Raw genomic sequence first — 17,391 nt, forward strand, 5'->3', positions numbered from 1 at the left:
CTAAAATGATGTCAATAAGAAACCTCAGCATCTTTTTTTTTATTTTCAACTTCTAAGGACATGTGTGTGTTTAAACTGATTTGTTGGCATATGTTTATTTTTTTCGATTAAAAAAGTATTTCAGTATGCTTATCTGATCAACATCATGTTATGAAATAAGATCAAAAAATTAAAATTCTGATTTTTTTTTTTATATCTTTAGATTGCAACTAAATTCAAGAGAAGAATTTCTTAACTCAGTAAACAAGGAACATATTTTACTTTTACAGTAAATCATGAAAAGAAATGCTTTCCAGTATGTACCACTTGACAATACAATGTGTTTTCATTGTAGTGCGAAAATAGTGGAATAAATTTCTGTATTCGTTGCAGGGAAAGACATGTAAAAGTCCCATACACCGAATACCACGACGTGGATATAGGCTATTTTACGTCAGAGGATTCCATGATACCAGAGTCTTGTGACAGGCACCAAACAAATTACTTTAAAAAGTGGTGTTTGTCATGTGATTGTCCATTCTGTGCCAAGTGTGATAAGCACGAAAAACATGAAATTCGGGACATTGTTTCGGCTTATATAATGAGCAGACAAAATTTCAAGGACAATTTTATTAAGATCAGATCTGACCTTATCCCAAAAAACCAAGATATTCTTTAAGGTATTAAATCTGATTTCGAAAGAGGTGTGTGATTAAAATTAGCTGATCTCAAGCAAAGAATTTCAAGAAGAAGTAGGAGACTGAAGACTCTGACCGATTTAGCAATTACGGATTATATCAGTATATTGAAACTTTCACTGAAACATAGATGGCAAGAACCAAAAAGAAACATTATCAAACTAGAAACTTTTACACGCAAATTAGAGCATCTCTTTGACAAACCGATATAATTCATTTTATATATAAAGAAAAATCCAACTCCAAGGGTAAAGAGCATTCCACCTGCCATTTCCTTCTTATTGAATAATGAAATCAACATCGCAGATGAAATGAAGTTACTAGAAGAGATCCAATGCATAGCCGCAGGGAAAAGAAAAATACGAATTGAGAACCAACTGTCACCAGGCGTTTTTCATGAGTATTTAAAAGTAGAAGATGTAAGAGAGGTTTATCACATTTCCTTTGTGACTACTGACATGGTATGGATTAGTGATTCAAGTGGACATACTATCCTGACAAACAAAAAAGGTACCCGTTTACACATTCTGGCAGATACAGGTAGTCGTACTGGTGGACACTGTGTGAATCGTGAGGGGAACCTGATTTATGTTGACAAATATCATAACATAAACAAATTGTCCACCGACAAGAAAACACACAAAAGACTACTAAAGAATACAGAATCATGGGAAGCAAAATGTGTCCACTGCTCCCCGTTCAATGCAGATCTTCTTGTTGGGATGAGAAGATATGAAAGAAATAAACCTGATTATTCGGATGCTAAAGTAATGCGGTATAGCAGTGAAGGACAGGAAATTGAGACAATATATAACGATAAGGGTCGAAAACTTTACAAATTTCCTAGATACATCACAGAAAACCATAATGGAGATGTTATTGTGTCTGATTTATACAAACATGCTGTTGTGGTGACAAATCCTGAAGGAATACATCGTTTTTCTTACACAGGACCCCCAACTGAACCGGAATTATCACTATCTGGAGGAAAACAATGCTTTACGTACACAAGAAAAGCAATTATCAGGTAATCCTGGAGGAAATTTCCTTTCAAACATCGTACATCGAACAGAACTGCAATTTTCACCTCAAGGAATCTGTGTAGATGGACTATCACACATTTTGGTGTCTGATGCTAGAAGCCACTCAATTCAGATGATCGACAAAGACGGCGACTTTTTAATGTTGGTTAACGAAAAGAACAAGATAGATACAGCACAGGCCCTATGATATGACACCAGAACCCACCTTCTCTGGGCTGGAACAATAGATGATAACATAGTGCGTGCATGTAGTTATACATACCAATATTTTTCAAGTAATGAATATAATTAATTAGCCGAACATAAATATTGATCTCAAACGTGAAAAACATGTAAATTAAATGTACGTACATACGGACCTCAGTAAATAAAAAGATGATCACAAGAAGAAACAAGTCTTAATAGTTAAAACTGAAAGGCGGCCTGCGCTGACTTTCATTGGGTATTCAGTCATATAAAGGCAGGTACCTTTTTATGACATTTCAGACACAAACTCATGTACCTTTCAGTAGGCGTTCAGCGGAAACATACAGGATTTCTATTTTGTGTGGTTTTATATACTGTATACATGGAAATTTTCGCCCTCGTTTAATTTTCGCCCCTTTCGCCCTCGTTGGCAATGGGCGAATTTAAAACGGGACGAATTCAAAGTAAAAAGTATAATTTCTTAAACAAAAATCTTTCTGGGCGAATTTAAAACAGGGCAAACTTGTTCCCAACTGTGAAAGGGCGAAAATAACCCTATATATAGTATTTATTTATTTATTTTAATATTGCTTTATTCACAAGTTGAAATGGATTATATTCGCTTGCCGAACGAATGTAAACAATTGCAAAACGTTGGATAAAGCAAATATTAAGTCACACAATTATAGATGTTCTATTTATTGCATTTGATTATCATTTTTGACAAAACTTTGAGATAATTCCTGTGAAACTGTATGAATGATTAATATCAAAACTGATGATGCATTAATATTGAAAACGTCGCACGATTGATGCTTACATGTCGAAAGAAAGAAGATCCTGTACAAAATATAAAATTTTGAAATCTGTGTCTTTGAAAAACAAATGTGATAATATGTATGGGATTTATTTGAAACAAAGTTCTAACTGAAAGTTGTATTGACCGAAAGGGGTAATTGCATGAACAATTATCCCCTAGACCCTCGCCGAAATGTACGCATGAAGGAACAAAGAATTTTTTTTCAATCGGTTAACGGTGTAACGGTTAATTAGTAGATGCATTAGAAATACATTGTATTATTTCAAAAAATATCTTAATATGTCCTGTTTAGGGTCACAACTCTAGAATTATGTTGGCACTGTATTTCAAGCATAACATCGTATCGAAATCATTTTATATTTTAAATTTTCAAGGAATTTTTAAAAGTATTCTGGTTTCTTTTTTGTAATTCGTTAATTCCATCAAGAAAACTGACAAAATATCACGGCAAATTTCTTTTCAAAAATGGTAAGTAGTTCGAATGTTTCGACCGGAATTTCCTCTGCTTTTCAGAACATGTGTTTTTACTTTTATCAATAAGTACGACCGTACCATTTCTGTAACAAATTAGTTATTTTAAAAAAGTGTATGCATTTATTCTTTTGAAATTATAATGAAAAGTGATTCATTTGCAAATTTGATCGCGAAAATACAGCAAAAATTTAGTGCTTCGCGTAAACTTTGCAACACAGTTTTTTTTTTTGTTTTTTGTTTTTTTTTTTTTTTTTGAATAAAAGATTTTATTTCAAATACATACATAGTTTCTTATTTGAGGCATCACCTCCGCCGAGGCCCTCATCATATACCTCACCTGGGGTGCCAGGGGCTCCCTGGATCGGTAACAAATTTTATTCATGTATAATAGGTAAATCAAGAATAATTTTGTTGAATAAATATATCAAGCATAAACTTATATAATATAGTGTATGATTTTAGTAGAAAGTAGCATCATTATTATACAATTCAATAGACGATAATTAGCTGCTTCGAAAATATACAGCAGTGACATCATGTTTATAAAACCAAATATAAGGTCATAGTAGAATATACAAAAAATTTGCAGAATAGTTGACAGTAATATCATGCGGCAGGACTAGCTTTTACAGTTCACCTTCACAGTCCATTTTATCCTGCCACATGGATGTACAAGCAGAAGGCCAGTTCATCTCTCGTACATATAAAATTAATACAATTAATATACATATTATTATAACTTTTGTGACAACAGTTCAAGAATTTTAAAATCTGAATTTAAACATTTTGTCTTTTTAATAGTAAAATACAATTGCATCAGCGCGTTTTTTAAAAACGACACACTCCTTCATATGTAACCTGGTCTTTAACAATTCTACATTTCATTTTATATTTGTAAATTTTACACGCCAAGAATGACAATGTATTATCTAAAATAAAAGTGTATTTGTTGTTGAAAATAATAAAGCCGATAACAATCATTTTCCATTTAATATCTATCTCTATTAGTTGAGAAATTTTACTCCAGATTGGCTTTATCAAGTCACATTCGAAAATCAAATGTTTGATATTTTCTTGTGTATCGCAGAAATCACAGTTGCCACTGTTGTTTTTATCCCACTTACTAACGGATAGATTTGTAGTCAACAGATTATGTAGTAGCTTATAACTAAATTCTGATACAGATTTATCAAATAATGAGCGAACTTTATTTTCATATATAGTATCGAAATGACTCTTATCTATTTGGAATTCTCTACACCAGATATTTTCCATGTTTGGCTTGTGCGATTTCTTTTTTATTAAAATGTTGTCGAAAAAACAAGATTTTTTATTAGAAATATCTTCAAATTTTCCGTTAAAATAGAATTGTTGATTAGCGTTTGTGTTTACGAAGTTTATAGTTTACATATTTATGCGTGAATAGTGTTTCTTTAAGGCGGTCTTTACCATTAGATATTCACAAAGGAAATTATTAGTGGATGCTAATTTTTCTTTAATTTCATTTACAGTTTTGAAACCATTGTCATTAAAAAGGTCTTTTACTAACAAAAGACCCCCTTTGGTCCAATTCGGAAAGAATAGTGGCTTACCTTTAAAGCAAATGTTTTTATTAAGCCAAATATTCTGATTTGAAAGATTTGAAAAAGTATTATTCTTACATTCATTAAAAGCCAAGATGACCTCTATATAAAACTCAGGAAGGGAGTTTTGTATGAGATCATTGTAATTTGTTACACTTGAATTTGTTAAAAACGCAAAATCTATATTATTTTTGTACAAAATAGCATTTACGAGAGAGAGTAGACTGCTTTTATCTTTCATAATCTTTGTAACCCATGAGGCTTTAATAGCTTTGACTTTAGACTCAAAGTCAGTGATACCGATTCCGCCTTCGTTTATGCTTCTTATTAAGGTTTTGGGTTTAATTCTTTCACGGTTACCCCAAATGAAGGAGAATATTATTTTGTTTAGACTTTTGATGAAAGATTGCTCTGGATTCTCTAATATTGAAGCGTGTATAATATTTTTGAGATTAATAGAGAATTTATAATCTGACATTTTCCAAAAATAGTTAGTTTTCTGCTTCACCAAGAGTCAAGTATTTTTTCAAATTCTCTTAATTTGCATAGCCAGTTTTTCTCATTTCTTTCTGCTTCGTCATGTCCGATGTATATGCCGAGGCATTTTATTGTTTTAGAGTTAATTCTGACACCATGTAGAGATGCCTCCCCTTCCATGTCTTGTTTAATTTCTCCCAATAGAATACACTCTGTTTTTGATAGATTCAACTTTGTACCGGATATCGACCCGAAATCCTCAATGATTTTAATTACATGTTTAAGAGATTCTTCATCTTTAACTGGAAAAGTACTATCATCCGCATGCTGTATGCATTTTATTTCCTTTTGCGTATTACATATTTTAAAACCTTGAACATTATCTGATTTATTTACCTTTGAAGATAAAATTTCCATTACGAATAGAAATAATATAGCTGAGACAGGACACCCCTGTCTGATGCCTCTATTCATCTGACATTTTCTAGAAATCCAGCCATTATTTTTTATGTGAAAGTAAGGGTTTGTATATAAGATTTTGATCCATCTGACAAAGTTGTCGCAGAAGTTAAACTTCTTCATTGATTGAAACAGAAATTCCCACTCAACTGAGTCAAACGCTTTCTGAAAGTCAGCAAATAACAGTATACCCGATTCATTGTTTCTTTCCCAGTATTCAAAGATATCTGAAATAAGTCTGGCATTACTACCTATATATCGTCCTTTTATATACCCAGACTGATCCGGGTTAATTAATTTATTTATAAATTTTTTTAAACGCCGAGAAAAGACGCAGGCTATAATTTTGTAGTCGCAATTTGTTAAACTTATGGGACGGTAATTTTGAGGATTATCAAGATCACCTTTCTTGTGAATTAAAGACAAAACGGAACATTTTTGTGTATTTGTTAATTCTTGTTCTTCGTAAGATTTAATAAGCGCATCATACATATATTGTTTTTAATGTTTCCAAAACATTTTGTAAAACTCAACCGGTAAGCCGTCGAGTCCAGGGGATTTGTTGTTTTTCATTTCAAATACTGCCTCGGAACATTCTTTTAATGTAGGAAATTTGTCAAAAAAATCTTTCTCGTCATCAGTAAGCTTAGTTTGCATTTCAATATCGCGTAGGTAATTATTTATTCTTTCAACTGTAATTTTCTGAGATGAATACAAGTTTTCATAAAATAAACATAGTTGATTAAGTATATCGTCGGTCTTGATAAGGATTTTTTCATTGACTCTGATTCTGTTTATAACGTTATGTGATTGATGTTTATTTTCGAGCCTTAAAAAGTATGCTGTATTTTTTTCACCCTCATCTATCCATCTTGCTCTTGATCGAATTTGCGCTCCTTTTGCCTTGTTTTCATAATAATTATCGAGTTGATTTTCAAGATCTTTTTTTCGTATCATATCTATTTCTGTAAAGTGCTTTTTTTCCATTTGTTCAATTTCGTTTTCGATCTTTTGTATTTTTTCCCTTTGAGTTTTGTTTCTGTTTTTACAGTAGTCAATACTAAGTTTCTTAATTTTAAACTTAATTAGTTCCCATTTAGTTTTACAATTGCTGTTATTTCTAATTTCTTCGGGTAGGTCAGCGAAAAAATTGTTGATTAAATCACAATACGCCGATTCTTTTAAGATCGATGTGTTTAACTTCCAAAAACCTTTTCCGCGTGTATTTCCAGAAATTTCACATTTAAAAACGAGAGCAAGATGATCGCTTAATCTTGACTTAGAGACATTTGGCGGTTTTCGTAGAAAGAAATTTAAAGGTTTGTGGCAGAACTTATCAGTGAAAAATACGTAATCAATTCTACTTTTAGGTACGTTTTGCCCGTCACACCAAGTATTACCATTTTTCTGGTGATATTTAAATTTAACCAGAGATCAAGAATTGAAAACTTAGAAATTGTATCTTGCAATATTTTTGCGCTTTTGTCTCTCTTGTTATTTGAATCACAATTGAGATCGCCAACAAAAATTATGTTTTCTTCATTTAAGCTATATTGCGATATCCATTTAGAAACCTTTTTGAAAAAATCAGATCTTAAATTTTCAGTGTTTGGTGCATATATATTGCATTGATAAGGGTTATATTTTTGTTATCGTGTTCAATATTTAACAATATGATACGACCGTCATTAGATCTGTGTTGATTTATAAACTTAAAAGAGAATTCTTTTTTAAACAGTATTGTAACGCCCCTACTGTGGGGGGAATTAGAAAAACAATGATAAGAAGACCCTAGCCATCTAGCATTGTACTGCGTCTCCTTTTCTGATACAAAATGAGTTTCTTGCAAAAATGCTATGTCGCAGTCAACGTTTTTTAACCAATCATACAAAATACATTTTTTGTTATAATCATTCAACCCCCGACAGTTAAACGACAGACATTTTAAGGTAGACATTGTGACAAAAGGAAAAATATTGCTTTACAAAGTGAGAAAAAAAATGGAAATAGAGAGTTTCTAATATTTACAGTAAACATTTTACCCTAAGTAGCTGTTAATTCCTTGCTGCTTGGCCTTGCGCTGGGGCCTTGGTTGGGACGCCGCGCGTGGTCTGTGCCTGCATTTATCTGCAATTCGCTGAATGATTTTGCCCATCACATTTTTACCAGGCCAGGCATCTGGGTTTGTGCACAGGGTTTTCTCCGCGTCTAACCCGGTTCCCCAGTAGCGGTCGTAAACCGAATGAGCAAAGATTACATATGGTTTTGATGATGTAAGGAGATCCTTCATATCCTTTAACTGGGCTACCTTGGCACCGATGATTTCCTCCATCACTGATTCAGCTTCTTGGCGCCTCTGTGGTTACTCGGAAACGGATTTGCCAATGAATTTACAATCCAGAGCGGTTTTAGCTTGCAACACAGTTAAATTTCAATTGATGGAGAACCCTAAGAAACCATTGATAAAAGTGTGAGGAAAAACAAATTGACAAAAATTGAAACTATCACATAGGCTGATTTTTACCATTTAGCTTTTCCTAATAAAATTCACCTTCCTTGGTATATTTTTCTTAAGTTTCTATTACACTTTAAGCACCGTGGTAATATATTCTGAAATTTATTTTTACCTGTAAACCTTTACTGAATGTGATTTGTGTATATTTGTTTTTTAATGAAATATTACTAATATTTCCCAAGTCTGTTTCAATTTCCAGCTCTTAGGAGAAAAAATTCTAAGAACCATCCGCTTTTCTAAACTTGTGACATGATATTAAATTTTTTTCAAAGAAAAAAATTGTTTGTATCATCTGTCCTAAAAATGTTTTTTGTCGAATGCTTTTGAAAAAGAAAATTATCAATTATCAGTCAGTCAATCTAAAAGTATGAGGATATCGGTCAAAATCAGGGATGGGGTAATTAAAAAAAGTAATTATAATTCACTGTAACTAAGTACATTTTTTTAAGTAATTGGAAGTAATTATTTGTTACTGAATATTTTTTGTCAATTACTTGTAATTGCAATTTAATTAATTACACTGAAAAATAATAATGTTATTTCAATTACTTTTTCAATTACATTCAATTACTTTAGATACTACGAATTCATGATATATTGTTCACCACTTCCTCCCTTTTTTCTTTCCAAAAAAAAAATCAATTTGATGATTATTTTAAGAGGATGTCCATTGAAAAACCAGGCAGTGGGTGGCACATCACATGTCATGGGTTTTAATTATTTTTTGCATGTAGACTTATTAAAGCAAGTGTTTACACATGACAACATCAAAAAATTTTATAGTGCTCCTCTAGTCCTAGTTTTGGTAAATGCTTAATTTTAAGTGCAAAAAGGTCAACATGAAGGTAAAAAAAAATACTACGTTTTTATTTTGTTTTTCTATGTAACAGATACTCCAGAGGTGGATGTGCCGATGAATATTATTTATAGAACAGACTTTCATCTTTTATTTTATGAATGAATAAAACTCCAATTTATACTTCTTTAGAAAAAATTATCTGGTCCAAATTTGAGTTTAGCAAGTAAATGTTTAAATTCAGTATCCAATTTTAATTACGTTGTAAAACCCAATACAATACATAGACATATTTGTTTACTTATATTTTTATGAATACAAAGTACAAACTTTTTGGTCATTCAATAAAATCATTGGGATAAGGTATTTTGAAAGAAATAAAAGGAGTCAAATTTACTTATTTTTTATAGTTTTCACAAATGAAACCGATCCCAACCGGAATTGTATAAAGAAGAAAATACTAAAATAGTAATGTCAAATTTGGCTCTTTTGTTGTAATATGATTAAGAAATTACTTGATTTATTTTTTTTAACATATTATATGTGGCAGGTGCCTTTACTTTGATACATTTATTAATTTTGCATTATTTTCGATCGGGATCGGTTTTATTTCAATCGGGATCGGTTTTTACCGTAAATTTAGAAAAATTTCCTAAATTTTGCTCTTCATGTTAATTTATCAGAAAAAAATGCTTGTCTGGTTTCATGAGATTCAAATGTATGTATTATTTAAAACATTTTACATGTAAAACATCTTGGATTTCTTAATAGATACTAGGTATTTTAAAAAAAAGTATTTGTGCAACAGACAACTTTCTAGCTTCATTATTCATCTTATTTTCAAGTAAAATTTCTTTTTTACTTGTCTCAGGAATAAAATAGTAAATTCTATCAGTAGCGAAATTAAAACTAAAGGTTTATAAACTCTTTTACAAAATTTGATTTTATATAAATAAGAAAATAAGTTCTTTCGTGTGATAAATGTTTCATTGCATCATTATTTTTAAAAAATGGTTTCATGAACGTGAAAACATTTTAGTATTGGTCAACATAGTCACAGGTTTATTCATATTAAATATAATTGTTTAAAAAATTAAAAAAAAAAAAAAAAAAAAAAAAAAAAATGTTTATCTAAACCACCTTCCGTTAAAGTGCCAAATTATAGTCGGGAGTTCAACAGTAAATTTAACTCAGCAAATATATTTTATAACTTATTAGCTCACCTGAGTATCCTTGGGTGAAGGGGAATCAAGTTTGTTCAAATGAAGGGCCACACCCCCTTCCAAGGGGAGATAATTATGAATTTGTGAAAAATTTATGGCATTTTTTAAAAATCTTCATCTCCAGAACCGCTGGGCCAGGAAAGATGAAACTCATGTTGAAGCATCCTGCATCCTCAGGTAGTGTAGATTCAAGTTTGTTCAAATTCATGACTCCCGGGGCAAGCTAGGGTGGGGCCAAAATGGCCAACCCAAGTTTTACATAGGAATATATAGGAAAAAACTTTAAAAATCTTCTTCTCCAGAACCACTTGGCCAGGAAAGATGAAACTCATGTGGAATCATCCTCAGGTAGTGTAGATTCAAGTTTGTTCAAATCATGACCCCTGGGGCAAGGATGGGGCCAAAATGGCTGACCCAAGTTTTACATAGGAATATATAGGAAAAATTCTTCCCAAGAACCACTGGGCCAGGAGAGATGAAACTCATGTGGAATCATCCTCAGGTAGTGTAGATTCAAGTTTGTTCAAATCATGACCCCCGGGGGTAGGGCGGGGCCAAAATAGGGATATATAGGGAAATCTTTTAAAATCTTCTTTTCAAGTACTTCAAATCTATGATTTGTGATATTTATATGGAATCATCCTCAGGTAGTGTAGATTCTAGTTTGTTCAAATGATGAACGCCTGGAGGGGGGGGGGGGGGGTGAGGGGGTGGTGGTGGAGTAAATTAAAGCCTGATGTGATCAGGTGAGCGCTGTGGCCCCTGGGCCTCTTGTTTTTCAGTTTTTTTTTCATTTTTATTTTTAATCGTACTGTAGATCGTTTATTTTGATTTGATTGCATAGATAAATGTTTTAGTTTTTACATCTACCAACTTCGTTGAATTAAATGTTGCGTAAATCTAAAACATTCATTATTGATTCCAAATTTTATAAGAAATGTTCATTATAAACACTTCATTAATTATTTTAACGCATATCCTGGTAAATCAATTTTAAATAATTAGTTCTCTGACATATATAAAATTACTTATCAAAACGTCATCTTGCTGAGACGCCGCCCTTGTACTGTGTAAAATACATTTTGATATTAAAATATTATTTAACATTTAGTATAATGCACTCTGAAGAGTAATTAAACAGAAAAAGAGAAATCATTTTAAGAAAAATATTTTTCTTTACATTTTACATAAAGAATTTTACGAACTTCTCTGGAAAACTTGTAACTATTTCATTGTGACGCAATATCATGACGTCACTTATACATCAATGGAAACGTGGATTTAACCTGGGTATTATAGCCAATTTTAATCTAAATATTATGTTTTGAGGCGAAAATGAATTATATTTTGAAAATAAATTATTTATTTTTTGTTTAATAATTTTCTTTAGTGTATCGATTCTAAATATTTCACTGGGATTCCGATGAAAATGTGTTTAGCAGATTTACCGATGCCACGGGAGATAACTCTTGCATCGCAAATTTTCATTAAAACGTCTATATATTTTGCCAGAAAACTTCTATTAAGTGTTTTTCCCAATTATTTTATTTTTTACACAAAAAAGATGAAATATTTCTAGATTTATTTAAGTGTGAATTATAGTCCTGTTAAAATTGTATTAGAAATTACAGCTCTTTGTTTCTTACCTACTTTCAATGGTTTATATAGGGGAATTCAAAAACACAAAACACAAGGATATTTTACTAAATAAGCAATTTTCAAACAAATCTTCAATTACATTATTCCTTTTGGACTACTTTGATATTGTTTTTAATAAAATATCAAATATTCCTCACATTCGATGTGCCGCCTATTAATACAATACTGCCTGGTTTTTCGGTGGACTGCCTCTTAACATCTTAACAGACTTTTATGAATGAATTTTGCATCTGAAAAACTCAAAACGTTATGTTCTGTACAAGTATTATCTATGGTGTTAACGTGTTCAACATAATTTAAAATCAGTGTAGGATGTCCAGGTTGCCTTCAAAGGAATTTTTAATCTGACGGATTACAGTTGTCTCATTTTACTTTATAATAAAATACCCATTTTTATCAAATAGCATAAGCCCTTCAATTTGCTTACATGTAGGATTTATGTGGAGGAAGCTATTAAACTGATCAAACTGATCTCGGATTAGTTCTTTAATTTTTTTATAAATAAAAGTAATAAATAAAACCACAAAGACACACAATGGCTATAGCATTTCTTGTATTGTATGTGCAGAGGCTGCACGTGCCGGTATAAACAAATGAATGCATGATGTTCTGTATTTTCATTGATTATTTAAATTTTCAAAAAAATTAAAAATGTAATTTGTAATGTAATTAATTATTTTTGCAAAGTAATTTAAATTTAAATAATTACATGTCTTAGAAAGAATGTAATTTAATTATAATTTAAATGATGAAAAAGGCAAAGAAATTGTAACTTCTCTAGGAAAGTGAAACCAATGACATTTTCAATAGTTATTGATAGAATATTTTTAAAAAATTTACAAAAATGAAAACAACAAAATATATAGCACATGCATACTTTAAAAAATGTGAAATGCTTTAGAAGTATACATACCCTGTGAAAAATGATGCAGTTTTTATTTATTCATTCTTTAAAGGTACTTGGACACTGATTTGAAGTCAATATTTTTTCTATAATATTACGACATATATATTTAAATAGCATTTCACACAAAATTAATTAAAAATCTTATTTCATTTGAAAGTTATTAAAACTTGAAATTTTTTGGCGTGTTTGATTGACTCATTCTTGTACTTCACAAATTTTAAGCCTTATTCTTAATCCTTAGGAAAAGTGGCAATCTTGTGGTGTATTAATGAGAAATATTAAAACTTCTATCCAGGAAAATAGTTTTATTCCGAGTACAAATGTTAGAAAACAAAGCTCCCTCACAAGTATCGTCATTCCTAACTAAGGGTTGCTTATAGAGTCTAGCAAATCGAGCACACTCGTGTTATGTACACAGATTTTGTAAACAGGGCTCGAGTTCTGTTATTGCTTACATTTAGAATTCACCGGGTTCGTTCAATCGTCACAGTCTTCTTACCACAACTGCACGGACTGACAATGTATTGTGTGTTTGTTTTGCTTTCGAACATGTCTACTCTGAATTTTCTGGATTATAGTATTAATATTTTTCATTTATACACAACAAGATTGCCACTTTTCCTAAGGATTAAGAATAAAATTAATTTGTGAAAGTGCAAGGATGTGTCAATCAAACCCGCCAAAAGATTTGAAATTTTAATATCTTTTATATGAAATAAGATTTTTAATTAATTTTTGTGTGAAATGCTATTAAAATATATAAGTCGTAATATTGTAGAGAAAATAATAACTTCAAATCTGTGTCCAAGTACCTTTAATTAAGCCTGAAATCTTGACTGCTACAATGAAAAAGTATTATATAAATAGTTTTAATGTACATGTAAAGAAAACAAAATTCATTAATTTAGAAATTCTAGAAAATTACAAGTTCTATGTTTTCAACAAAATGATACTGCTAATTTTTTTAAAAATTGTGTAGCATATTTGTATGTCAAAAGACATCATTGTTTGTTTAGGCCTAGTCACTAGAGAACCATTGACTGACACAATGAAAACATCTCATTTAATTTAGTTGAAATTTGTGTTACTGATGACCTCCATTATCACACATATTGTCTCAAAGAAAATGAGCTAATTGACAGGAACTCAGTACATATTTAGTGCAATTAATTTATAATTATTCTAAAAAGTGTGCAACTTAGTATAGGGAGGGGGTACACACAAGGCACTGACTGCATTAGAGTTTTTCACTGACTGTGATAATACATTTAAATGAGCATAAACACAGTCGGGTTTTTTTATGTCAACATAAGCATGTCTACATATTGTAGATCTACACATGTACCTACACATGCGTATACATACCTGGGCTGGAATTACAGTGCAGTGATGGATCTACGGAGCTGGTGCAAATCGTCTGTTTTCTGCTATTTTCCGAAATAATGTCCTCATATTCTCGTACAAGGGAGAAGCAGTGCCTTGTCTCTTATTTTATCCCTATTTTCTTTTAAGATTAAGTGGTTATTGCATTTAAATTCACTACAAATCTCAGCTGATGTCGCCACGTTTTTAGATGAAAACAGCATTCCGTGTCACCGAGTGCAAGCGCTTAGCTGAAGCCGAATGCAGCCAAACGACACATGAAAAAGAGAATTATTTTAAAGACATGGTATTTTATAAACGAGAAAATCACTAATAATGTTCTATTTAAACAAGAAGATATTGCTGTTTATTACAAAGTCTTGCAAATATCGGTAAGCAGTTATTTTGAGCACCATTTCCTTATATGGATCAATCAGGGCAGAGCAACTGTCATGACGTCTGACCTCATTATGACTTCATTACCATATTTTTTTTTCATGTTTTGCCTTATCTGTACTGCGTAATGTACTTGAATACTTTATGTACTAATAAAACCCTATATTATACTCATACTTCAACCTATATTATAGGTTATAAAGTTTGGTATAGAAAGTGTACAGGTATGTTGGCGTACGAGTATATCCGAAGATCCGTATTTCTTATCATACCGGTTCTACAATTAGTGTGCAAAAAGTCATTTCCAGTAAGCATCCAATTAAATTACGGTAATAATTCATAACAGATTTTTTTTTTGACTATATCGTAAGACTTTAAAAACAATTTGATAATTTTAAGGACGCTCTTAAAGTTCAGTAACTCGTATTTAATCAGCATAACCACGGACAATCGCAATACAAAATGTTAACAATCATTCAAGTTCTCGGTAGTGAAATTGACTTTAAGGAAAATATCATGCAGGAACAACAGTTGGAAAAGGAAATCCCTTCCCCCATTTTGACGTCATTTTGAAGGCAATATTTGTTTGGATACTCCATGTAAAATTTACGATAAAATTTCATAGAACTTCCAGAATGTGGTAGAAATCGAATATTTTATACTATAGAACAATATAGTGTCCCAACACATACCTGAATAAAAGGGAATTTCGGATGTCAAATATTCATAATATGTTGACGGTGCGACCGTTAGAGCGAGCGCAAACTCTTCTATTGTTTAATTTAGATCGGGCTCGTCAAACCGCACGTGACATTTGGTGCGTCTAGACTCTGACGTCACATGACGTCGTATGTAAGTTACAAATACCAAGAAAAAACTTATCAGTGCTGAAAGTTAATGAAAAAAGTTACATTTACAATTTATCTTCAATATGTATCCATTTAATCAAGGCGAGTAAACTTTTTAATGAACATTTGCCGTCATTCTCGCGAGAACGCAACTTTGCTAAGTGATGCATTGTGGGTCAAAATTACTGCGGCAAAAAATTCTAAAGAATGAATGTGCAGTAGTCCGAATTTTCTCTTCGCCCAGGCGTTGTCGATAGAGCTCGCAGTTACGAGCGTGGCTTCGCGACGCTCGCTGCGCTCGCTATAAAAATAGTTTTTCTTAGTTACACTTAGGTCGTAAAAACGTCGTTTTCGAGGTTGCGCCGCATGGACATACCATTATTTACAAAAACATTACTAATTTATTGAAAATAAGAGTTATGATTTGTGATTCATTCTATAGATAGAAAAGATTATGATAAATAGATATTTAAAAATTCATTCATGTACCTTAAGCGGTTTTAATTTTGTGGCGCTAGTCAACGAACTTTTAGATAGCCCCTCGTAATTTGTTTAAAATTGTGTTCATATTCAATGAATTCGTCAATTCAAGAATGTTAAAATATTTCCTTAATATATGCATAATTTATGCATATTCTCTGGGTATTTTCGTTCTCCCCTCAAGAGAATCTTTCAGACACATCTGTTGATAGTAGAATGATTTTATAACATATTATTTTTAACAGAGATAATGTTCTGAATTGGCATAATTATAATTATTAAAGACACCGCTGTGATTTCGTCCCCCGCCGGAAAATTAGCCCCTAAATCCATAGCTCCAGATCAGACAGTCTTACCAATGCGCCACGCCAGAAGTAAAACCGTCTGCTCTGGAGCTATGGATTGAGGGGCTAATTTTACGGCGGGGGACGAAATCACAGCGGTACGTAGACACCGGTCTTTTTTTTCTGCAAAATTTTTTATAACACCATTTTAGAATTGGAAAAGGGGATATCATAGGCCTGGTTGAAATGTACGGAACAAATTTACTTTACCGGTTCCCAAAATAAGGCGCCTAAACATACGATGGCGTCAGCGGTTGTAAAAATTAAAAGTAAGCCTTTCTTAGCATTTTTGACACCCAAATTCGTGATCTACGGCACATTTTACAGTAAAAAAAACTGATAATTAAATTATGAAATTAAAAGATCTCGAAAATGTCGAAATAATTATTGACTGGTTAATTCAGTTAAATTAATTGATTAATCTGAAAGACTGTGTGTGCAATTTTTGTGACTTTGGACGTTTTGGATTATGAAGGGACACTTCATTCAGTCGGGATTGATATGTACGGAGATGCTTTAACTAAAATTGTCATAAAAAGGTTTCAATTCTAAAAAGATCATGGATTGAATATCACAATTTAACCTTATAGAACACATCCTATAGATTACATATTTCTGGGTTCACATGTGTAACCAGGAATTTGTTATTCAGGAAATTGAAATTAGTGAGCGAACCATAATGGACTGTTACAATTATTCAAGGGATTTAATTTTACAAGAAAAAAAAATTATATCAATGGAGGCCCCGGGATTATTGTTGAAATCGACGAGAGTAAATTCGGGGAAAGAAAATTCCACAAAGGTAGGCGTATCGACAGGGTTTGGGTCTTTGATGGAATTGAACGGGATTTAAAAAAGTGGGTTTTTTTTCATTACAGTTGAGGACAGAACAGCTGACACAATAGTCACCATAATAAAAAGGCACATTAAATCATCAGTGACTGTTGAAGGGTCTACAATTCCTTAAACTCAGAAGTTTCATTCAACTGACCGTTAATTAATCTATTAGTCCCGACTCCGGTACTCACACAAATACAATAGAATCCACCTCACTAGAGAAAGCTCTAAAAATCCTTACCCAAAAACGGATCTCAGAAAACATTATACGACAGTTATTTCTCTCTGTACTGTGTTAGAAAGTT

At 31.9% G+C, this 17,391-nt stretch overlaps 1 protein-coding gene across 1 annotated transcript; it reads left to right on the top strand.

The window, feature by feature from the left end:
* The first annotated feature begins 988 nt into the window (after positions 1 to 988).
* Positions 989 to 1,708, top strand: LOC134256924 (uncharacterized). The gene has a single exon (XM_062739597.1). The coding sequence runs from the start codon at positions 989 to 991 to the stop codon at positions 1,706 to 1,708; it is 720 nt and encodes a 239-aa protein (XP_062595581.1).
* Positions 1,709 to 17,391: the final 15,683 nt, after the last annotated feature.

Source organism: Saccostrea cucullata, unplaced genomic scaffold (assembly GCF_032062105.1).
Source record: "Saccostrea cucullata isolate Sc308-1 unplaced genomic scaffold, CSIRO_AGI_Scuc_v1 ctg2827, whole genome shotgun sequence".
NCBI lineage: Eukaryota > Metazoa > Mollusca > Bivalvia > Ostreida > Ostreidae > Saccostrea > Saccostrea cuccullata.